Genomic DNA, 24,801 nt, shown 5'->3' with positions numbered 1-24,801 from the left:
TTTCTATGTCCTTGAGATGGTGATTTTAACTCCCCTTTAAACTGTTGATAACTTTTTTTATGTAAAGTAATTCACCCAAAAAAGAGAAAGAAAAAGAAAAAAAGAAGAGAAAGAGAAAGAAAAAGAAAAAGATAGAGAAAAAGAAAGAAAGACAAAGAAAAGAAAAAAAAGTTTTCCATCTTAAAAATTTTTCCTACAACTTTTACAGTAAACTACAGCAAAATTCTAGGTTAACACCCAAAAAACTCATTTGCCAAACGGAGCCTTATGCTCAGTGAGCTTTTTTCGGACTGAATGGGCTGAGTTCGGGCTGATTCGACCCTATTGACAGTTTTGTTCAAATCCGGAATCTCTCACTTACACTCTCTCCCTCCCTACCATCCAATCCATCCTTCACCGCTATCCTTGAGATGGTATTTTAACTCCCTTTTAAATTTGCTGATAACTTTTTTTATGTAAACTAATTCACCAGAATTATTTAAGCCATGTTATATTCCAATTCGGTGTTAAATTTCATCCATCATTTTTACTTAAAAGCCTTCGCGATACACATATTTCCATTCTCAATATTTTAAGTCACTTTGCTTTGTTTTTATGGCTTAGTGAAATGAATGTATGCAAAAGGTGATAAATATCTCCAACCATATTTGGAGAATTCACTTCTTCTCACAAAGCTATTGAAAAATCCCAAGTTGCACTTTTATTTTTGTGACTTCTTCTTTTGTGCGCCCTTACATATGTAATAGAGTTCACCTACAAATAATGACCCTAAAAATATGATACGTCTAAACCATAGATACAAATATAGGACTCCTAAAATTTGCCATAGATCAAAACATGGGCCTCCTGACTAAAAACTAGGATACAAACATGGGACTTCTAAAAATTAGGACATACTCCTAAAAATTGAAATTGCGATGGATACAAATATAAGACTCCTAAAATTAGGATATACGTCACAAGTTTGTGTCCATAAGGCTAAGTGGACAATTATCCTATGCCTCCCTAAATACTAATCAATATCTTTTTTTTTTCTTTTAATGGAAGGTATTAAATTTAGGGTTAATTACATTGACCTCCCTTCAAGTCAAGCCAAATTACCAATCAAGCCTCAAATTTTGAGTAAATAACAGTCTCGCCCTTTGAATGACCAAACGTTTAACAAAAAGCTCCCTAGCATCAATAGACGTTAGATAATCTGTCGATGTCAGCAATGAATTATTTGAGAGCCCAAAAATGCCCTTTTCTAACAAATTAAAAAATAAAAAAAAGCTTAAATTAGAAATTTTAACAAAATTGAAAATATAGCTGAAATTAAAAAAATACTTGGAACAAATTATAAAGAAAAAAACTCAACTTCTTATATCAAACATAAAAGGAAAGCAAAAACATAATCAAATATCAAGCACGTTGTCTTCTAATCATATTAAAAGATCAAAACCAAAAAGCACTTGTTTTTTTTTGCTTGAACATATCCAGTAATTTCATTGTATCAAAAGAAACACTAATACTAAAAAGAAAACAGCGGCAAAACTGAACCAAAACGGAGCGACCAATCGAGTCCACTACAATCACCTTCTTCTACCGTTCCTACTTCCCTTTCTGGCTCACCAACCCACCTGCTCCAACCACAACCACTATCTCCATTTTTTTGCTTCTCGGTCTTCTTCACTGTCAAAAGTAATGGCCAAATTCATGCATCAGTCAAATACTAGGAGTACGGGTACCTGCACTCATACATAAATAAAATTAAATCCATACAACTCAAATCCAATTAAAAGTAATAGGCATCCAAATGGTAAGAAAGGAATCATCTCTTGTGGTGGAGTTCTCTTTATTTGTAAAGATCATGTAGTTATGTGGTAATTTTTGTAATTTCAAATCTCATGGGAGACTTTGTTGTTTGTGGGGTTTTTTTTCTTGGTTTTTTGTATTCTGAGTTTCATGTGAATAACTTTGGTATATAGTTTGTAGATTTTGGTCTTAGATGATTTACTCTTTATTTAGGCTCATTCGGCAGCATTATAGGCGTTTTTGGAATTTAAAATTGCAATCTATATGAAAAATCTAGTCTTGAGTGTGAACTTTGCTAAAACCCGTCATCTTACTACTGTAGCCGGCCACAGCGGGCTGCAAGGCTTCTTATGTAGGCTCATTTGGCAGCATTGTGGGCATTTTGGATTCTAGAATTGCAACCTATATAAACAAAATCTAATATCCAAGCTTGAGTGCGAGCTTCGCTAAATCCGTTCATCATACAATGGTGGCCGGCAACCACGAGCTGCGAATCATAGTGTCAATAGTTGCAGTCATGGTGCTACTTTGAAAGCTTCTAAAAAAATTTTACGAGGAAGGAGATGACGTGAGAAATGGATGAAAAAATAACTTAACAAGAAATAGAAAATAAAATAAAAAGAGGTATATCCGTGTATATACTGCTTTCTTGTAACCAGGTAGTTTAAACTTATGGGCATTTGGTCTTTTCACAGGCTCTATTTTAACTTATTTAATAGAAGTTATGTATAAGGGGATATTTGTTATTTGGTTAAACCTTGAGGTTTGATTGGTAGTTTGGTCAAATCTCGATGGAGGTTAATGTAATTAACCCTTAAATTTAAGATCTCCTACTTACAACCCTTCTTACATTAAGATCTAGCGCAACCCTCCCCCACTAGACTAATCAATATCTAATCATTGTGTTAAGCAATAAAAGAAATGATCAAAATCTAAACTTACTCAATTAACAGAAATTGAGGATAATTGCAAGGAATTGGCGTGGAGAGATAGTGAAAGCCAAAGGCATCGCGGTGAGGAGAAGAGGAGAAGCAGCCATAGAGGAAGCTTTAGCAGTAAGGAGTGCGCTGGAAATGGCCAAAGCTGCAGGATGGACAAGAATAGATATCCATATTTGACTGCAGAAATGTAGTGAGCCTAATCAACACAGACAATGTGCAAGAATGTAAACTACAAACAATCCTGAAAGACATTGAGGACCTAAAGAAGAATTTTGAATGTTGTTTGTTTTTGTTTGTTCCCAGGACTGCTAATGGTTGTAGCCATGCTATGGCTCAATTTGCAGTCAAGGATTAATGAATGGGAAGGTTCATTCCCATCTTGACTATCAGTGTTAGCTAGAAAGGATATGGGGGTAGTTACCCCTTTTTGTAATTAGCCCTTGTATTATCAAGTGTTAATATCTATAAAATTGGTATCGTTTGTCAAAAAAAAAAAAACAAAAGTTATGTATAAGGGGATATTTGTTATTTGGTTAAACCTTGAGGTTTGATTGATAGTTTGATCAAACCTCAAGGGAGGTTAATGTAATTAATTCTTAAATTTAAGATTTCTTACTTACAACCCGTCTTACAGTACGATCTAGTTGCAACCCTCCCCCACTAGACTAATCAATAACTAATCATTGTGTTAAGCAATAAAAGAAATGATCAAAATCTAAACTTATCGTAAGCATCCTAGATTAGTAATTTGGATTTAGCTCCTATCTTCAGCTCTTCTACGTGCTGCAATTTCTACTTTCTTCCAAATGACAATGAAGCTTCGTATAAAGTATAAACAATATATCGGCCATTGTTTTTTTCCTGATATTCACAAGTGGCTACAGCTCAATCGGCAAACATTTGTGGACTTTTTATTGGCTGATTTCATAACCAACTTTGTTGGCTTATGGACGGTCAAAATTTGGCAAAGATTTGGCTGCAATTAGCCCAATAATTTGTTATTGATCCTCCTCAGTTTCAAAGATTCGCAACCGAATCTTCACAAAATTAATTGTCACAAAGATGTTATGAAAATCACAGTGGTGAGTTGTCACGCATTGTAGAGGAATCAGATGTTTATTTTTATTAAAATATTTAAAATCCTACTATATAAGTAAGATGAAATTTTCAATTCTTTAATAAAACCAATTTTCTATCACATTCACATTTCGTAAACATATACGTTTCTGGTATGTCCTTCTTAAAGCCCGATTAGATTTCTTTAGAGTGAATTGCACAGCCGGTCCCTCAACTGTTACATGTTATACACTTTTGACCCCTAAGGCTATATTTTGTATTGTTTAAGTCCTTAAATAAATTAATATGTAAGCTTTTGACCCTTCTGTCAATTTCTGTTGTTTGGCCAAATCGAATGGTGGGACAAAATTGTCCTTCCACAAAAAATAAACAATGAGAAGATGAGCAAAGAGATTACACTATCATATTTCTTATCATTCTTACTGAATATCATAAAAATTGGGGCTACAGGATGGGAAAATTCACGAGGAAAAAAAGAAAAAGTAGCCAAAAACTCATCATCCTTTGTTTTTCATTTTTTCGTTAAGGGACTATTTGGCCCCTTCATTCCATTAGCTCAAACAACGGGGATTGATAGAAGGGCTAAAAGCTTACACATTAATTTGTTTAAAAGTTTAAACACTACACAGTATAATTTAGAGGTCAAAAGTATACAAAAGTAATAGTTTAAGGCCGGCCGGACATTTCTCTGCACAAAAGGGTACAAAGGAGAAATTCAGACGGTGACCTCAGGGCCACTCCAATGTTCGAGTCAACAAAGAATGTAGACTCAGCATCAAAGGGTTTCCGGTAACATCTAAAAATCCCATCTGTATTCACGATGAAATTTTCAATTGTTTCTACAACTCTTAAGATGTTTGGTGTTAATAAATTTATTCCCCATAGGAGCCAAATATGAATTGAATCCGACAATGACGTTCGAATCGCTGATCAAATTTCTTATTATTTTTTTTTTTACTGACGGAGTGGATGTCCGGGTCAATTTTTATGGGGTCCAACTAATCTCACTCCGACCCGGGAGGAGAGGCCCTTCCCCCCGAATACGATAACTTTGAGACTCGATCCCTGGTCGGGGAACTGGACAACGACTTCCAAGGGACTGTCGTGACCAAACGAGCTGTCCAGGAGGGGCGATCAAATTTGTTAACTAGATAGTGAGAAAAATATAATCCAGTTCACTACATAATTAGGAGTCTATTCGTACAATGCTCTAGTTTTCTGTTTCTGGATTCTTGGTAAGATAAACTATGCAAATGATTTCGGGCAATCTCGCATTTTCCAAGTTTTGTTAAACAAGTAATAAGTCATGTGTTTTATACGTAAATATATTTCTCAAGATATAACATTTTTATGCTAAATTTTTTATTCTTTAACATAATGTTATCAATTTATCATGATGAAACAAAAATTAGCAATTTCTTGTCATACAAAATATTTTTTGCCTATTAAATGTTAAACAATTATTACATGAAAAAACTCTAAAGATGGAAGGTTGGCTAAGTAACTGTATGTTTTATCAAAGTTACAACTGCAAGAAGATGAAATTTTGTATGACTTTATCAAACCAGGGCATGAAACCAAACTTAGCAAAGTATTTGCTAAAACATGCTCGTTTGCAACTATTGTGAAAGAGATTCTGGGCAACAATTTAAAGATCTCTTAGACTAAATTCGTATATTTGCATAGAAAATTAGGTGGGGCTAAAATGATACCTTAGCATACTCCAAGAGTAGTTTCAAGTATATGAAATTGTGAATCCAAACTTTCCTTTTCTTTACCAACACGATCAATTTCTAATTCCAATCCATTCTGTGGAATAGTGTGAATTAATTGATGGTTTTAGATTAGCACATTATATTAAAGGGATTTTTTTTTTTTAGACCATAAGACTATCGCCTTCCGAAGTTTTGTGCATATATAAGCAAGTTTTCAGCCTCACAGAAATAAAATTTCATCAATGAAAATTAGGCAATGATCCATTCTTTGCCACCAACACATTCCTTAAAAGACTAATTGCTAATCAAAATTTTGTCTTAGTATTTTATATTATTCTTGCCATTCTGCTCTTTTTATGCTATATTATGATGAATTTAATTGTCAATTTAACCTTTTATCTTCTTATTGGTGATTAACAGTTCAAAGCGAACATGTATGTATTGTGTGTGACTTTTAATCATCATTAAATAAAAAGGACACAATATGAAACTTCAATCATCAATTAATAAGGACATAATGGGAATAAGAAAAACTAGGACCACAATATTACTTACGCTTAAAACACCAAGATTTATGGTTCTTTTGTAATGGTAATGGATAGATAACTAAACTCTTTTGGTTCTTATGAGGATCAAACCATCTTCCGTGCAATTTTTTTTCTTTGGCTCTTTGGATGATCCATGGTGTATGATCATTCACATATGATTACGGATTTGACGAATATTTAATAGAATATTAAGCTCTTGGTCCCATCTCATCATCATTTTAATTACCAAGTTCTGCATATATATGAAGCTGGAGTAATCAAATGCTAATCTTCCAGCTATACCATTTCCATTCGAGTGTGAAGTACTAATACCTGAGAAATGGAGAACAAGCACTGCAGTCAATTAATGACTGAGGAAACTTGCTTGGATGGAAGCACAGTTAACTACCAAAACACTTCACTGAAAGCGTCAGGCAATCAAGAAAATCCAGATAATGGTCGAAAAGAAAAGGAAATGGCCGATAAAGTTCCATTCTACAAGCTGTTCTCCTTTGCCGATCCTGCTGACTATGTCCTAATGGTTGTTGGTACAATCGCAGCAGCTGGAGCTGGGATTTGTCTGTTCCTTACGACTGGGACACTGGGAGAGATGTTAAATTCGTTTGGTGAAACACTGGACAGAAAGCAAGTTGTACATGAAGTGTCAAAGGTATATATATTAAGCACTCCAGTTTAGCATACCAATTCTCAGTATTGTTGCAGTTTTCCATTTAAGAAATTAGAAAATATCTTCGACTTAACTTCTCTACTTCCATTCAGAAGTTATCTCAAAGCTAACTACATATGTGGTATATCTGGTAAATGCAAGTGTAAGTGCAGTATCTTGTGAAGTCCTGACTATGTAACGAGCAAAATGATCTTCAGGTATCTTCAAAGTATGTGTACTTGGCTCTGGGATTTGGAGCAGCATCGTTCTCTCGTAAGTTAATTTGATTACCTGAACTGTAATTTGCTCAACAGAACCGTGGTCCTTTTTACAAGAGAAACTCAACAATGCCCCTTCTTGGCAGAGGTAGCTTGCTGGACAGTCACAGGACAGAGGCAGGCTGCTCGGATAAGAAGTTTATACCTGCAATCTTTATTAACGCAAGATATTGCATTTTTTGATAAAGACCCTAGTACAGGAGAGATTATTGAGAGGATATCAGTTGATACTATTACTATCCCAAGATGCCATTGGTGAAAAGGTGTCAGTGCACAAATACAGAACAAGAAGTTTTTAGCATTACTGAAGCATAATATGTTACTTTCCTTTTTGATGCAAAATAACAGGTCGGAAGATTCATACAGTTGTCGGCTTCTGTTGTTGGAGGCTTTGCCTCAGCTTTTAACAAGGGTTGGTTGCTCTCCTTGGTCTTGTTATCTTCAATTCCGCCACTCATCCTTACGTCCTCTGTAACGATCATCCAACCAGCGAAACAAGCATCCCGCGGACAAGCAGCCTATTCAGTAGCAGCAACAGTGGTTGAACAGACTCTTAGCTCAATTAGAACGGTAAGAATAATTTAAGAATAGTTCTGCAATGGAATTTGTTTAAGCCTATTGTTTTCCTGACTATTGAACTTGCTTTTGGAATTTAGGTTGCATCTTTTACAGGGGAGAAGCAAGCAGTTGCCAAATATGGCAAATCCCTAAATAAAGCTTACAATTCAGGAGTGCAAGAGGGATTGGCAGCTGGTTTCGGTTTTGGTCTTTTCATGTTCTTTTACTACTGTATTTATGCCTTAGCCATATGGTTTGGATCCAAAATGATTGCCGAGAAACAATATTCTGGAGGAGATGTCCTGAATGTAACGCTTTCTGTGCTAACTGGATCCTTGTAAGTAATATTTTTCTTTTTGTCTATGCGTGTTTAGATGCCATGCCTGAAGAGGTTGCATTTTTTGGGGTTGATGGCCTGATGTTGGTTAACGTGATCGTATGAGTCCTTAATTGCTAACAAATTTCTGATCATTTTGATTTTCTGCCAGTTTTGTTGGGCAAGCATCCCCTTGCTTGAGTGCATTTGCATCAGGACAATCTGTAGGTTTTAAAATATATCAGATAATGAAGAGAAAGCCAGATATCAGTCCTTCCAATTCAGATGGACTGAAATTAGATAATATGACCGGCACTATAGAATTGAAGGATATCTATTTCAGTTATCCAGCAAGGCTACATGAACAGATATTTAGTGGATTTTCTCTCTTCATACCAAGCGGAACAACTACAGCATTGGTTGGACAAAGTGGACAAGAAAAATCAACCGTTCTCAGCCTTATCGAGAGGTTTTATGATCCTCAAGCAGGTGAAGTTCTGATAGATGATATTAATATCAAAGAATTTCAGCTCAAGTGGATCAGAAGCAAAATTGGTCTTGTCAGCCAGGAACCTGTATTGTTTGCCCTGAGCATTAGGGATAATATTGCATATGGAAAGGATAACGCTAGTCTCGAAGAAATACAAGCTGCTGCAGAACATGCCAATGCTGCTAAGTTCATTGACAAATTACCTCAGGTTTAGCTTTGAGACCCTTACCTGGATGGCAAGAACTTATGTTTGTAGAGGTGCATTCTTTCAAAACTGTTACAAAAAACAAATCACGGTCGAAGTCTTGGCACGTAATGTAGGCTTTTCTTTAGCTGCATGATGTTAAACCCTGCACCAACAGGTAAAATTAAAGACAATACTAAGAACTTGCAGTAGTAAGACATAAAAAAAATTCTCTCTCACAGACTTCTCCAAAATGAGTTCTTTTGAACTGGCCCAGATACCGACAACAAAAATTCAGCAGTAGAATCCACAGAAGTTTTTTTCAACTTAAACCTTGCATTCTCATAATTTCCTTTTTGTTCAATTGTGCTTTAACAGCTTCTCTTTTGACATTTTTAAGCGTACTTATATGCTCAGGGACTAGACACGATGGTTGGTTCGCATGGAATTCAGATGTCAGGGGGACAAAAGCAGAGAATTGCCATAGCTAGAGCAATTTTGAAAGATCCCAGAATTCTACTATTGGATGAAGCCACAAGTGCTCCTGATGCAGAATCTGAGAGGACTTTGCAAGAAGCTCTGGATGGGGTTATGGTCAACCGAACAACTGTCATTGTGGCACATCGTTTGAGCACTGTGAAGAATGCAGATGAAATTGCTGTTATTGATCAAGGAAAGATCGTTGAAAAAGGTTGGTGCTTCTGTAGTATACTACCTCAATGATTTGCTGATAGGTAAAAATGACGGTTTGGAACAAACTATGGAGAGCTAAAATCTTTTGTAGATAGCTAAGTCTCATGTTTTGATAGTATTAGTTCACTAGTAGACATATTTCGCATCCTCCATCACTTGCTTCTCTAGGACACTCTCTTGCAAACCCTTCATATTGCTTTGGGTTTGGATGATTAATACCATCACAATGCTAATGTAACTTTTAATTATCTGTCTTAAAAGGCTTGTGCACTGAAATTCACTAACTGAAATTAGTGACTAGTCAAGTTTTTCAAATTGAAGGATGTCCCGCAGCTTTCAAAAACTTAACGTAGGTGCTTGGTATCTTTTCTGAGTCCATCGAGAAAGGGTTCTCACATTGCCAGATATTACCTGAAGAATAATCATACTTTAGACCTTTTCTGCAGCTAAAATTACTTGTTTCTCGGTCCATTAGGCCGGTAAAAATGCTTATATCCGATTCAATCCTTTCGAACTTTCAGGTTCGCATACTGAGCTACTACAAGATCCTGAAGGAGCATATTCCCAGCTCATACGGCAACAACAGCTTAATAAAGGACCAGATGATGGCATTGTCGATAATCATGATAAATCAGAGATCAAAGTAGATTCTGGAAGACATTTGAACCAGAGAATTTCCTATCTGGAATCCACAAGTCAGTGCTCATCTGTAGTAGGTAGCAGCAGCCGTCACTCATTCTCCATTTCAATTGATATGCCAGAAACAGAAGTGGGAGAATCAAAAAAATCAGTTTCCATGCCATCAAAAATGGAACAACAAGTTCCACTTTACCGCTTGGCCTATCTTAACAAACCAGAAATTCCAGAACTATTGCTTGGTTCCTTGGCAGCTGTTATTACTGGTTCAATGTTGCCAATTCTTGGGGTAATTCTATCAAGAGGAATCAAGACATTCTATGACCCTGCTCATGAACTTCATAAGAATTCAAGATTCTGGGCATTAATGTTAGTAGTTCTTGGGGTGGCTTCCTTGTTGGCAACACCATTAAAAGCATACTATTTTGCTGTGGCAGGATGTAAGCTAATCAAACGTATTCGATTGAAGTGCTTTGAGAAAATAGTTTATATGGACATAAGTTGGTTTGACAGGGAGGAGAATTCAAGTGGTAGAATTGGCTCCCAGCTTTCAATTGATGCAACATCTGTGGGAAGTCTAGTCGGTGAATCACTTTCCATGCTTGTTCAGAACAGTGCAACAGGTTTTGCAGGCCTACTTATTGGTTTTGCAGCAAGCTGGCGGTTATCTCTGATAGTAATATCCATGTTACCATTGATTGGCTTCAATGGGTATATGTACTCGAAAGCCTTGAGTGGATATAGTGCTAATGCAAAGGTTTGTCCAAAACTTGATTTTTGTAGACAGAATTCTTAAGCAAATTGCTTGGAAAGAGTATTGGTGTTGACTTTTGACTTGGTTAAAGGAAATCAGAACTCGTGTTTGCTTTCAAGATTGTTAGCATAGACACTAAACAAACTTATTTTTAATTCTGAAGAACCAGAGGATATCTACTATGAATCATATGTTATGACTAGGTATATACTTTGTTTCTGCCATAAATTGATATAGTCCTTCAATTTGGAGAAATTTGATTAACTATCTATAGGAAGAAGCATTAGTTTATCGTTTATGGTTGAGCAGAAACTAGTTATGCTTTCACAAATGAAATAGTCCTACAACTAGTATGTGCTGATAATTTCCAGAGTTAGTAAGCAGTAGGGAAAATGTAAAACAATATGAGATAAGTTTCAAAGCTGGTTGGGTATGTTCAAATTAAGGGAGTCAAGTATTTGATTATGGATTAGAGGATCGTGCAATAAAAGTTGAAATTCCATTCTGTTTGCAGAAGTTATACGAGGAAGCCACTCAAGTAGCCATTCATGCAGTCAGAAGTATTAGGACAGTTGCATCCCTTTCTGCAGAGGATAAGGTGATATCCTTGTATGAGAAGAAATGTAACGGCCCTGCCACAACAGGAATAAAACGAGGATTGTATGGTGCTGTAGGATACGGTTTGTCCATGTTCCTCCTGTATTCTATCTATGCAACCATTTTCTATGCTGGAGCTCAATTTGTTGAGGCTGGCAAGATAACCTTTAGTGACGTTTTCCAGGTAAGATACGCAATGGCATTTTCCTTTATCATTTTTCTAGCTACCAAATAATACAGTGATTTATATCTTTTCTGTTGCAATTGATCATCTTCCAATTCACGTAATTGGTAGGTTTTTTATGGCTTGACCATGGCTGCCATTGCTATATCTCAATCAAGTAAACTTAGTCCAGACTCTAGCAAAGCAAGAAGTGGTGCTGCTTCCATCTTTGCACTGCTTGACCTGAATTCACCTATAGACTCGAGCAAAACCTCAGGAATTACATTAGACAATGTGAAGGGAGAAATACTATTTCAGCATGTCAGCTTCAAATATCCAAATAGACCTGATGTTCAGATTCTTAAAGATCTTTGTTTGGCTATTGAGTCTTGCCAGGTAAATTTTCGTGAGTGGATTTCAGTTGCTGAAGTTTTTAAATGTACTTGGTTGCATCCTTTGCCGTGCATTTTTCTGGCAAAAGAAGCTGGTTTCTCATCACCTCTCTAATCCGAAAGAGAAACATGAAGTGAAATTAACAATCTTCATCTCAATGTTTAGACACTTGCTCTGGTCGGAGATAGTGGAAGTGGAAAATCTACTGTCATTTCACTACTGCAAAGATTTTATGATCCTGATTCTGGTGAAATCACACTAGATGGAATGGAACTAAGAACACTGAATTTGAAATGGTTAAGGCAGCAGATGGGATTAGTAAGTCAGGAACCTGTTTTATTTAATGGCACAATCCGTGCTAACATTGCATATGGCAAAGAAGGTAGTGCCGCAGAAGCTGAAATCATATCTGCAGCAGAAAAAGCAAATGCTCACAATTTTATCAGCAGTTTACAACAGGTCTGAGCACTACTCTCACTTGTTGAGCTTGTGTTAACATTCAAGCAAATCCATCTATCTCAATTCAGTACAAAAAAAAAAAAAATTGATTAGTTATGTTTTCTGATTATGGATCACTATTATTAGAAAGGTCCAAGACACTTTAAATTCCTTAGACCAATGCAAAAAACAGTTTCCCTTAATTAACTTCACACTCTTTGTTTTCAACGTCTCATACTCTTGCTGTCCAATACTATACCTTCCTTGTTTAGTTGAAAGAGCTACGTTGATTCACTACAAAAAGGCAAAAAAAAAAATTTTCAGGGCTACGACACAATAATAGGTGAAAGAGGGAAACAATTATCAGGTGGCCAGAAGCAAAGAGTGGCCATTGCCCGAGCAATTATAAAGTCCCCCAAGATTTTACTTCTTGATGAGGCCACTAGTTCTCTTGATGCTGAATCTGAAAATGTAGCTCAAGATGCATTGGTTCAGGCTATGGAGGGTAAAACCACAATAGTGGTGACACACAGGCTCTCCACAATTAAGGGCGCAGACTTGATTGCAGTTGTTAAAAATGGTGTGATTCAGGAGAAAGGGAACCATGAAAGCTTGATTAGTATAGCAGATGGCATCTATGCTTCTCTTGTAGAACAATATGCCTGTGCTCCATCTACATGAAGCTACGATATGAGAAGGTTCCACAGTCAGTGTTTTGTGGTTCTGGCCCAATTTTCTAGTTTTAACCCTTAGTTTTGATTTGATGCCTTATTGTAACCTGCAATGATTTCCTTCCTTTTAGGATTTCCTGTGTAACAGTGACTGAACTGCTAGCAATTTGTACATATATATATATATATATATATATATATATATATATATATATCCACGTTCACTGTATTGGTATTCATATTCCAGTCCATCTAATGAATTAGACTGTATTATCATATGGGTTAATTACACTTTGCCCCTGAACTTGAGGGTGTATAACATTTTGCCCTCCTAAACTCAAGATATATACACTTTACCCCTTTAGGATGACGGGGTTTTATGTATCCAAATAGTTGTGTAATGATGGGTCATGCGACCGGTGTGGTCAAAAACCGGAAAAGAAATGATATTTACTTATTTTTGGTGTAAAATTTGATTGAAATTGAGTTTACCTTCTTCATAGGATCGAAAGGAGAATTAATCAAAGATTACATATGTTTCTTTTATGTACATTAAGGATTTATGAACAAGAAAAAAATCTATAATCAAACACATACATCGAAAAAAAGGGGTACTTGATTGAGGGGATATAGAACGAAGGCTTCCAATATTGGTAGTAGAAGGAAAACAAATCAATATAGCCACTTAATTTTTTTGGACTTTTATGTTTAATCTTATATTGATGATAGAGGATAAAAAGAGAGCATGATATGAATTTCAGTTTCAGTTTTAGGCTTACAATGATTTTAGACTGTGTCTAAAAATTATCATTGTCTAGAACACAATATTTAGATGGTTCGCTTGATAACCAAATTCAGCAATCAAATATCAATCAATGTTTTGGATGGACGCCAGATTCTTTAACTGAAGAATAAAAGACTCCAATTTTTTTTACTTAGTAAGTAATGCTGATATTTGATTTCTTTTGTCATTTAATTTGTTTTACAAATCAAATAGGGGCAACATAGGATATTCATTAGACTTTTTGTGCTTACATCACCATTTGTTATTAAAACATATTTTTAGGGGAGGTTTCTCTAATTTTGCAAACCTTAAGAGAGGTGGCTGCAATCATTACAAACCTTAGAGGAGGTTTCTGAAATTATCCCTTATTTTTCTTACAACCCGTTAAAGTTTCACGAAATTTTTGTTGAAATTTGTTAGGAGAGTTTGGATGTGAGTAATTACCCAAAAAAAAAAAAAAAAATTGGCGGGCAGCATATATTTTACGTTACCCCTACATGACTTCTTTCATTTGTTTTTTGGTCCAAACTTTTGGGTAGATCACAGAGCAGACATCTAAATATATAATTTGGTTTCAGCTTCCACTCAACTGAAAAAAAAAAAGATGTTTATGATTTGGCATAAATTTTGCTGGGAGGGGCGATGGTCTTATTTCAGGAATGCAACACCTAGTAGTTATGCCTTGTTTTGCAGACAAATTTTTTGCCAAGTTTGTCTGTTACAAGTTTTTTAAAAACTTTAGTTACAGTAATCTTAAAAAACTTCTAAAAATTTTTAAATTATACACTTCAAAATATTTAAAAAAAACACACTTCAAAAATTTTTTAAAAAACTTCTACAGTAAGTTACAGTAAAGTTTTAGACAAACACCCAAAAAACTCACTTGTCAAACAGGGATTTAAATCGACAAAAAAGGGCTAAGAAATCTTGAAAGGAGGTCGCACTTTAGAACTGTGACCTTCTTTGCCATACTAAAAAGAAAAAAAATGCAAAAATACTATTACTTAATATACTTCTTAAACCATTTAGATATTAGTTAATATATTGTATTATCAAACACTATGGATACTCCTTATTAATAGACATCAAACTTTATATTGTTAAAGTTAGATGCAATGTGCTAAGAGTGGCCACGGTTCCAAAACTGCCAGTTTCAATTCAAAATCGTAAATTTTCCTTTTTTTAAAAAAATGTGGAACTAGAACCGGTCCTTATAAGGATGGTTACAGTTACAACTCTGGAATCTCTAGTTCCGACTCCTTTCGTTACTGTTTCAATTCATTTTGGTTACTATTCCAGTTGTTTCTAATTACTATTTAATCACTAATGGTTACAAAATTTAATATAAAACAATATAACAATGTGTTTAGAATAAGAAGAAATTAAAGAACATGAATTTAGAAGAAAAAGCACTTTTATTATATTATTAGCTGACTGGAAAAAGAAAATGATACAATTTAATGAGAAAATACTTCATATCTATTAAACATTTTAACTAAAACAAAAGACAAATAATTTTCTTATTGGAATTGAAATAGAATAGGAAAAATATCTCAATTTTCTCATCAAATTAGTACATGCATATGTTTGCCCCCAAAAAAAAATATATATTCTTATAATAGACGGTTCCGGTTCCAAAAACTTGCTAGTTATAATTTTGATTTTAATTTTTGTGAATCTGAACCATACTTTTAGTCACGATTTCGGTTCCCCAGAGCTGGTTTCGATTCTGGTTCAACAAATTGTCAATCCAATTTCAATTTAATTCCGATTCGAATCTAAACCATGACCATGTCTACCACGCACACACAGGTACTCCCATACCAGTTAATTCTTCCAATACCATTTTTTCCGGGCTTTCTAATAAATTTTTGGGCAAAAGTACTACTGGGAATAGGGACGTTACTAGAGATTGCGGATCGTAGAGGACCAAATTTCAGTGTGGAGATACTTAGAATAAAGCTTCTAGGCACTTATTCTTTGAAGACATCGATTTAGACTAGTTACGGTTTTTATTCTTTTTTTTTTTTTTTGACAAAGAAAGGACTTTTTTTTTCATGAAATTTGCTACATTATATCTGCTCCCATCTTTGCATATCCAACATTCAAACTTGGAATTGCACAAACATGCTCTGTCCTGGCACCTTAATCACACGGTTTTCTCTCATTAACACTCTCAGCTTCTCAACTTCATCCCAGTCCCCCCTTTCTGCACATATATATTTGACAACAACACATAGTTAATAAGCTCCTTAACAACTCTTTCTGCAAGTTCCATATCACCATGAGTTCGGCTAGAACTAAGCAATGCACCCCATAATCGGGCATTTGGCTTCATTGGCATTGTCTCTATTAGATTTTTTTTTTTTTCAACACAGGGAGTATCCCAACTTTGTCAGACTAATCTCCTTGCGCCCGTGCACCTCGCCCTCCAAGAATACACGAGACGGTAGGAGAGCCAAAATCGACCACACGACCTGGGGCCTAATGAGGCTATCCCCTGGCCAGCTGATCTGCGCCCCAGGGGCGCATTGTCTCTATTAGATCAAAAGCCTCTTTTAAGCAACCATTACGTCCAAGAAGATCGACTGCATCCAAAATGCTCATGCTTTGGATTTTATACCATGCTTTCGAAACATCAAGCTAAACAAGAACATGCTAAAACTCCCACAAAAGTTGAATCGTTCGGGTTCTCACCTTCATCTGTCATCTCATCAAACAATTCAACCCCAAGTTCCCCCCTTGCCATTGAAAGCCACACCTGAAATCATTGCATTCCAAGAAACCACGTTCTTTCTGGCCATCTTCCTAAATCATTGCAATAGAAGTCAACTAGTGCGTTACCCAGTGTTACAAAATCTTGAAAGAGATCATTTGACTCGGCGTTTCATGAAAAAGCTCCAAAGCATCCTTATCCCTTCCCAATCTGCGCCAAACACGAAATTATCGTATTCCAAGAGACAATACTCCTCTCATCCATTTGCCTGAATAGCTGAAATCCCATTTTAACATTTCCTATCTTACAATACCCACGAATCATCAAGTTCCAAACAACCACATCTGAATGAGACATTTCATGAAACACCTAGGCTTGGTTTTTATTCATTTGAACGACACTAGCCTTTTAAATTTAATTTCTTTGGTCTATTTTCTGTTGAAAGTATTGTTGGATGTTGAGTTCACGTTATTACCACACTATGAACAATGATGATTGAAGTTTTAAACATACTGAGAGACTTTGTTTTGCGCTGTTCTGGCCTTGCATTGCACAGTATTTTAGAAGCATATGCTTCATCAATACCGCCCGTTGCATTCCTACAACTATGAATAGCTAAGTAGAACCGCAGAACATATAATAAAATAGTTTGATTCATTAGATATATTGGGATATAACTATGAACACATTTGATGGAATGAAAAGGCTCCCCTTATAGCTTCACTCTCATGAAAAGAATATGGTAACGTTGTCCTTTATATTGATGTAGCACTAGAATATTGTTCCATAAGAGAAGCATACATGCCATCCTTCATACTAATCAAGCTTTCATGGTTTCCTTTCTCTTGAATCACTCCATTTTTAACAACTGCAATCAAGTCTGCGCCCCTAATTGTGGAAAGCCTATGAGCCACCACTATTGTGGTTTTCCCAACCATAGCTTGAACCAATGCATCTTGAACTACCTTCTCAGATTCAGCATCAAGAGCACTAGTGGCCTCATCAAGAAGTAAGATCTTGGGGGACTTTATAATTGCTCGGGCAATCGCCACTCTTTGCTTCTGTCCACCTGATAATTGTATTCCTCTTTCACCGACGAGTGTGTCGTAGCCCTGGATTTTTTATTTTTTTTGGTTGATCAACAAAGCAGTTCCAATTAAACAAGGAATGCATATAGTATTGGAGAGCAAAACCATGAGATGGCAAAAGGAAGGAATGAAAAAGCTAAGCAAGATAAGCTTTTTCTTTTGGAAGGTCTAGGGATTGGAAAGTATCTTGACATATATATAGTAAACAACTTAGAGAAGAACTAGTGTTCAGACCTGTTGCAAACCGCTGATAAATTGGTGAGCATTTGCTTTTTCTGCTGCAGATATAATTTCAGCCTCAGTGGCACTGCCTTCTTTGCCATATGCGATGTTAGCACGAATTGTGCCATTGAATAAAACAGGCTCTTGACTCACTAATCCCATCTGCTGCCTTAACCATTTCAAATTCAGATTTCTCAGTTCCACTCCGTCTAGTGTGATTTCACCAGAATCAGGATCATAAAATCTTTGCAGTAACGAAATGACGGTAGATTTTCCACTCCCACTTTCTCCGACCAGAGCTAGTGTCTAAACAATGGATTGCAAATTGGCAATTAAAAATGAAGTACTCTTGTGAATCAAGTACTCAGTAAAGGATGCAGTAACGTAAACTAAATAACTTCAGAAATTGAAACCCATTCATGACTCATGAGAGTTTACCTTGCAGGACTCGACAGCCAAACAAAGATCTTTAAAAATCTGAACATCAGGTCTACTTGGATATCTGAAGCTGACATTCTGAAATGCTATATCTCCCTTAACATTGTCCAATATAATTCCCGAGGTTTTGCTCGAGTCTATGGGCGAATTCAGGTCAAGAAGTGCAATGATAGAAGCAGCTCCACTTCTTGCTTTGCTAGCGTCTGGACTAAGGGCGCTTGATTGAGATATGCCAATTGCTGCCATGCTCAAGCCATAAAAGACCTGCCAATCAGGTTTGGAGGAAGATCAAATGAGATAAGAAAGATGTAAATCACTTTAATCTTCAACAATTAGAAAAATAACTATGGAAAATGAGATATCATATCTTACCTGAAAAACATCACCAAAGGTTATCTTGCCAGCTTTAATAAGTCGAGCTCCGGCATAGAAAGTGGTTGCATAAACTGCATACAAGAAGAACATGGACAAACCATATCCTACACCACTATATAATCCTTGTTTTATTCCTTTTGTCACCGGGCCTTTACATTTCTTCTCATACAATAGAATCACGTTATCCTCTGCAGAAAAGGAAGCAACTGTCCTAATGCTTCCAACTGCATCACTGGCTACTTGAGTGGCTTCCTCGTACAACTTCTGTAAACAGAATGGAATTCCAACTTGTGTTGTACATTCCAGAAATTCCATGAACAAAAAGTTGAATATGCATGTTACAAGGAGTTGATTACAAAAACTTTTGGTCATTAGTTTCTCTAATATATCAAGAAGATGCAAAGACAGCAGCTCATTGAATTCACATCAAATAACCAAAGGAAAAACATTATGCAAGAACATGTTCCCTTTTGCTGACTAAGTTTTCAAATCATCAGAACATACACAAGCTCCTAAATGCAATCTACATCAATTGCAGGAATTATTTACTTTATAAAATTTTTATTTCTGAAAGTATACTTGAACCTCTCCAAACTGAACTATCTCATCTTGTGGCAATAACAAAGTATGTACTTAGTCAGAACTATCTCATTTTGTGGCACTAACAAAGTGTGTCTTCCGAATTAAGGACAATTCCATTTAGTGTCTACCACTCATCATGACAGTAAATATGATTTCTGATTTCCATGCATTTAACTTGAGAATTCTGTCAACAGTGATCAAGTATTGGACAAACCTTTGCATCCGCATTGAATCCACTTAAAAATTTTAAATTCATGTATCCATTAATGGTAATGAGTGGTAACATGAATGTTACTATGAGGGATAACCTCCAGCTTGCTCCAAAACCAATAATCAATCCAGCAAAAGCGGTGGCACTATTCTGAACAAGCATAGAAAGCGATTCGCCAACTAGACTCCTCACAGATGCTGCATCAATCGAAAGCCGGGAACTAATTCTACCACTTGAGTTGTCCTGCCTATCAAACCAACTTATATCCATATGAACTATTTTTTCAAAGCATTTCAACCGAATGCATCTAATCAGCTTACATCCTGCCACAGCAAAACAATACGCTCTTAATGGTGTTGCCAACAAATAAGACAACCCAAGAACTACTACCAATAATGCCCACAATCTTGATTTCTGCTGAAGCTCATGAGCAGGCTCATAGAAGGTCTTGATTGCTTTTGAGAGAATTACCCCAAAAATTGGTAAAAGTGCTCCAGTAACAACAGCTGCTAAGGAACCAAGCAATAATTGTGGAATTTCGAGTTTGTTAAGATAGGCCAAGCGGTAAAGTGGACTTTGTTGGTCTTTTTTTGATGGCATGGAAGCTGATTCTTGGGATTCTCCCGATCCTGCTTCTAGCATCCTGACAACGGTAGGCAGACCAGTTGATACAGATAACGAGTGACGGCTACTGTTACCTGTTTCGGATGAGCATCGGCTTATGGATTTTAAGGAGGAAATTCTTTGGCTCGAATGTCTTCCAGAATCTGCTTTAATCTCTGGTCCATCATGATGATTATCCAAAATATAGTCATCTGATCCTTTACTAGGCTGTTGTAACCGTACAAGCTGGGAATATGCTCCTTCAGGATCTTGTAGTAGCTCACTATGTGGACCTGAAAGTTTGATAAATTAAATTAGCAATTATCTTGTGAGTTTCTAAACAAGCAAGTCATCAATGGTGCGTACGATATACAATCAAAATCTAAGACTTATCCATCCACAAAAGATTTTAGCTTTCACAGTTTGTTCCAAACCATCACTTCTACCTATTGGTATTTCACAGTTTGTTCCAGAAAGCACTAACCTTTTTCAACAATCTTTCCTTGATCAATGACAGCAATTTTGTCTGCATTTTTCACTGTGCTCAGACGATGTGCTACAATAACTGTCGTCCGGTTGACCATAATTCCATCCAGAGCTTTCTGCACAATCCGTTCAGATTCTGCATCAAGAGCACTTGTAGCTTCGTCCAGAAGTAGAATGCTAGGGTCTTTCAGAATTGCTCTTGCTATGGCAATTCTCTGCTTTTGTCCCCCTGACATCTGAATTCCATGCATACCAACAATCGTATCTAGTCCCTGACCATATGAAAAGCAGTTACACTGAGATTGAACAGCATGAAAATTATGAGAAGATAAGGTGTAAGATGAAAAAGAGGAAAAACAATAGATTCTTTCTCTGAAATTTCTCTTTTCTGCATCTAGCCTAGTTCAAAATTAACGCATCTTGTACAAATCTCGGATAACAACTTTGAGAAAGATCCTTTCATGTCTGACTCTGCTGATTCTTGGCAATGTCCTTAACATCCTGCATCTAAAAGTCTGCATGACGTGCCAAGCTTGCGAAGATTTGTTTGTAAAGAAATTTCTAAAGAAAACACCTTTACAAACATAAGTACATGTTATCCAAGAACATTATTCAGAAGAGTCTCAAAGCTAAACCTGAGGTAAGTTGTCGATGAATTTAGTAGCATTGGCGTGTTGGGCTGCAATTTGTATTTCATCAAGGCTCGTGTTCTCCTTGCCGTATGCAATATTATCCCTAATGCTCGAGGCAAACAATATAGGCTCCTGGCTGACGAGACCAATTTTGCTTCTGATCCACTTAAGTTGAAACTCTTTGATGTTGATACCATCTATCAAGACTTGACCTGCTTGTGGATCATAGAATCTCTCGATAAGGCTGAGAACCGTTGATTTTCCGCTTCCACTTCGTCCAACCAATGCTGTAGTTGTTCCACTTGGTACGAAGAGAGAAAATCCATTAAATATCTGTTCATGTACCCTTGTTGGATAGCTGAAATAGACATCCTTCAGTTCTATATTGCCAGCCACATTATCCAATTTTAGTCCACCCAAATTGGAAGGGCTTATAACTGGCTTTCTATTCATTACCTGAAACATTTTAAATCCTGCAGCTTGTCCATATGCAAATGCACTCAAGCAAGGGGATGCTTGTCCAATGGAACTGGAAGAACATCAAAATGACCAGAAATTTTTTAGCAATTCAAGGACTTGGTAATAAAAAATTAAGAATAACATCCATAAAAGCATTGCACTTTATCATGCACAGACACAAAGAATAATGATACTCACAAGGATCCAGTTAATAGGGCAATTGTTACATTGAGGACATCTCCTCCGGTATAGTGCTTCTCTAAGATCATTTTGGCTCCAAACCATAACGCTAAACCATAACTGCAGTAGTAAACAAACGCAAGGGTACCACGTCCCAAACCAGCTGCCAAGCCCTCTCGCACTCCTGATTTGTAAGCTTTATCCAGGGATTTGTCATATTCGGCAATAGCTTGCTTCTCCCCAGTAAAAGATGCAACCTAAATTCCAAAAAATGTCACTAGTCAAGAACTATAGAATATGAAAAAGCTTCCATTCTATCACTGTTCTTACTGTTCTAATTGAGCCTAGAGTTTGTTCGACCACTGTTGCTGCAACTGAATAGGCTGCTTGTCCCCGAGATGCCCGCTTTGCCAGTATCATAGTCATTGTAGAAGCAGTCAGGACAAGTAGCGGAATTGAAGACGACAAGACCAAGGAGAGTAGCCACCCCTTAATAAAAGCTATAACAAAAGCTCCTAAAATGGAAGCTGACAACTGTATGAATCTTCCAACCTGTTGAATCAAATAGAGATATATCATATTATGCTTCTACGATGCTGAGAACTTCTTGTTCTGTGTCTACCATACCTTTTCACTAATGGCATCTTGAATAGTAATAGTATCAACTGATATCCTCTCAATAATTTCTCCAGTACTGGTTTCTTTGTCAAAAAATGCAACATCTTGCATTAATAAAGCTCGCAGGTATAAACTTCTTATTCTACCGGCCTGCCTCTCTCCTGTGACTGTCCAACAAGCTATCTCTGCCAAGAAGGGTCATTGTTGATTTTCTCTGATAAAGAATCATGCTACTATTCAGGAAATCAAATTAACTTACGAGAAAACGATGCAACTCCAGATCCCAGAGCCAAGTATACATACTTTAAAGATACCTGAAGTTGATATTGCTAGATATATAAATGTTTTATCAAGAAACTATAGTTACACTTGCATTGAATAGAGATGAAATATGTGCTTCTTTGAGATAATTAATTTTGAATGGAAATAGAGAAGCTGAGTTGAAAATTGTAGCTTCTACACAAACAGGATAAGACTCTGGCCTGGCAGACTATAATCTGAACACAATACTACCATTGCTTATTTTCTAATTCCATAATGAAACAGCAACATACTTACAACTTGTTTATAAAACTAGAGTGCTTCATACCTTAGAAACTTCATGTACGACTTGTTTTCTGTCCAGTGTCTTGCCAAAGGAGTTGATTATCTCACCCAATAGCACTGTCATAAGGGGCATGGAAATCCCACTTCCAACTGCTGTGATTGTACCTACCACCATTAAGACATAGTCAACAGGATCAGCGAAGGAGAAAAGCTTGTAGTATGGAACTTTATGGGCCACTTTCTTCTTCCTTCTAGATTTAGAATCTGAATCTTGTTCATAGCCTGCTGCTTTTGGTGAAGTCTTTCGATCGTTAATTGTGTTTCGATCTAAACAACTCTCCTCAGCCATTTCTTGACCAGATTTTATTACTTCACACTCAATGGAAATGGTATGGCTGGATGCCTCGCATTATATTCAGGGAGTCATATATAGGCAGAGTTTTATAGTTAATTTCTTGATGATGACATGAACTGAACTGTTTGGAATTCTCTTCGATTTTCTTTGAATCCTTAATTATATTTAAGTGAGAATACACATGCATGATCATCATGAGTTTAAAAAATTGTACGGAAGATAGTTGATTTTCATGCCAATAAATGATATCTACCCCAGTTATTAAACAAAAACTTGGAAAGCGATTGTAGAACTTCTATTTTACTGCTACTTGAGAAATATGGTCAGCTTTTAAGAACGACAATGCCAGAAAGACGCATGAATCTGGCAGAGTTTAATTTATTAACACTTTGCAACTCAAGGTCGTATAAAGAAATGAAGAATTCAGCCTTAAAATCTGGGATTCTTACATTTTCCAACAAAGATTAAACATTTCATGTTGACATTGTAACATGACTGACAGCTATTTTGCAATTTTCAATACATTTATACAACTAACTAATGTTGTGAGTATTTGGTGGTGAATCGTGATGGACATTATATATCAAATCAAGTACATAGTCCAAAATACTAAGCTTCATTTTCATTTTAAAGAAACAACAAAATGCAGCAAATAATTTGAAGAGCTACTGATAGGAACTTAATCCAAACCACTGTATAAGCTTGAATATGTCTCTTAACATGCTTATGATAATATTATGGGTTAATCTCACTCTCCTTAAGGTTCCGTCAAAGTTACAATTTATCCCCTTAAAGTTCGGTCAAAGTTGCAATTTACCTTGAACTTTGAGAAAAATGAAGAAAAATATGTGTCGTATTGCAGTTAACGATTGTGGAAAACAGGTAAACTTTACAGCAAAACAGATATTTTTCTTTATGCCGATTCTAGGCAGAAAAAGAATGTTAGTATTCAAATTTATTTTATCCAAAAGTCTAGAAAAATAATTATTCTATAGTAAAAATTACATCTTGTAATTTGAATAGCCAAAGAATCTTGGAGTCTTTCCTTATAAACCATGTAGAAGGGCATTTTCATCAACTCAACTATTTTAATTGTTAACTCGACTGAAATAAAGGGTAAAGTGAGAAGAAACAAATGTTACGAGGCAAACTGCAATTTTACCATACCATAAGGGGAGTTTTTGTAATTTTATTGTCATAAGCACGTTAAGAGACGTATTATCCTAATTGTATTGTCATATGCATTTTAAGAGACATAAGCACTGATTAGGAACTTAATCCAAAGCACTAAGCAAACTGCAACTTTTTTTTGCTTTATAACCTAATGACTAATGAGTAAGCACGGATTAGTGATTAGAATTGACAAAAGCTTAGATAATTGTGCGTTTAGTCCATTTGCAAGAAAAGTCATCTGAAAGAATTGCTTAATTAATTTGTTGCTTTTAAGTTTTGCCAAAGTTATTTTGGAAGTATCGTGAGGGCAGTCTTCGAAGACCAACTTTTTTCCCGCTTAAATAAATCAAAAAAAAAGAAAAAAAAAGAAGTTAAAATAGAAATAAGAGCATTTTAAATAAATATACCTTCTAATTGAAACAGAAATGTAGAATCAGCTTT

At 36.0% G+C, this 24,801-nt stretch overlaps 1 protein-coding gene and 1 pseudogene across 1 annotated transcript; one reads left to right on the top strand and one right to left on the bottom strand.

Annotated features, from left to right (window-relative positions):
• Positions 1–6,490: 6,490 nt before the first annotated feature.
• LOC113752337 lies at positions 6,491–12,902 on the top strand (annotated as a pseudogene).
• Positions 12,903–17,147: 4,245 nt separating this feature from the next.
• Positions 17,148–23,118, bottom strand: LOC113753602 (ABC transporter B family member 11-like). Its single transcript, XM_027297794.1, has 12 exons — positions 22,876–23,118; positions 22,546–22,600; positions 22,296–22,471; positions 21,999–22,220; positions 21,687–21,925; positions 21,033–21,558; positions 20,396–20,669; positions 19,312–20,204; positions 18,513–18,779; positions 18,141–18,404; positions 17,715–18,008; positions 17,148–17,504 (listed from the first exon to the last, which is right to left on the bottom strand). The coding sequence occupies exons 1-12, from the start codon at positions 23,005–23,007 to the stop codon at positions 17,148–17,150; spliced, it is 3,699 nt and encodes a 1,232-aa protein (XP_027153595.1). The 5' UTR covers positions 23,008–23,118.
• Between the last annotated feature and the right edge of the window lie 1,683 nt (positions 23,119–24,801).

This window comes from Coffea eugenioides, chromosome 11 (assembly GCF_003713205.1).
Source record: "Coffea eugenioides isolate CCC68of chromosome 11, Ceug_1.0, whole genome shotgun sequence".
NCBI lineage: Eukaryota > Viridiplantae > Streptophyta > Magnoliopsida > Gentianales > Rubiaceae > Coffea > Coffea eugenioides.
Note: the sequence above shows the minus strand (reverse complement) of the source record. Positions and strands in the feature narration are given on the sequence as shown.

Coding starts and splice junctions, on each gene's coding strand:
- LOC113753602 (XM_027297794.1), bottom strand. CDS start 23,007: ATGGTGGTAGGTACAATCACAGCAGTTGGAAGTGGGATTTCCATGCCC. Junction 21,926..21,998: donor CTCTAGGCTCAATTAGAACA/GTAAGAACAGTG, acceptor TTTGGAATTTAG/GTTGCATCTTTTACTGGGGA. Junction 18,405..18,512: donor CCTTTGGTGATGTTTTTCAG/GTAAGATATGAT, acceptor CCTGATTGGCAG/GTCTTTTATGGCTTGAGCAT.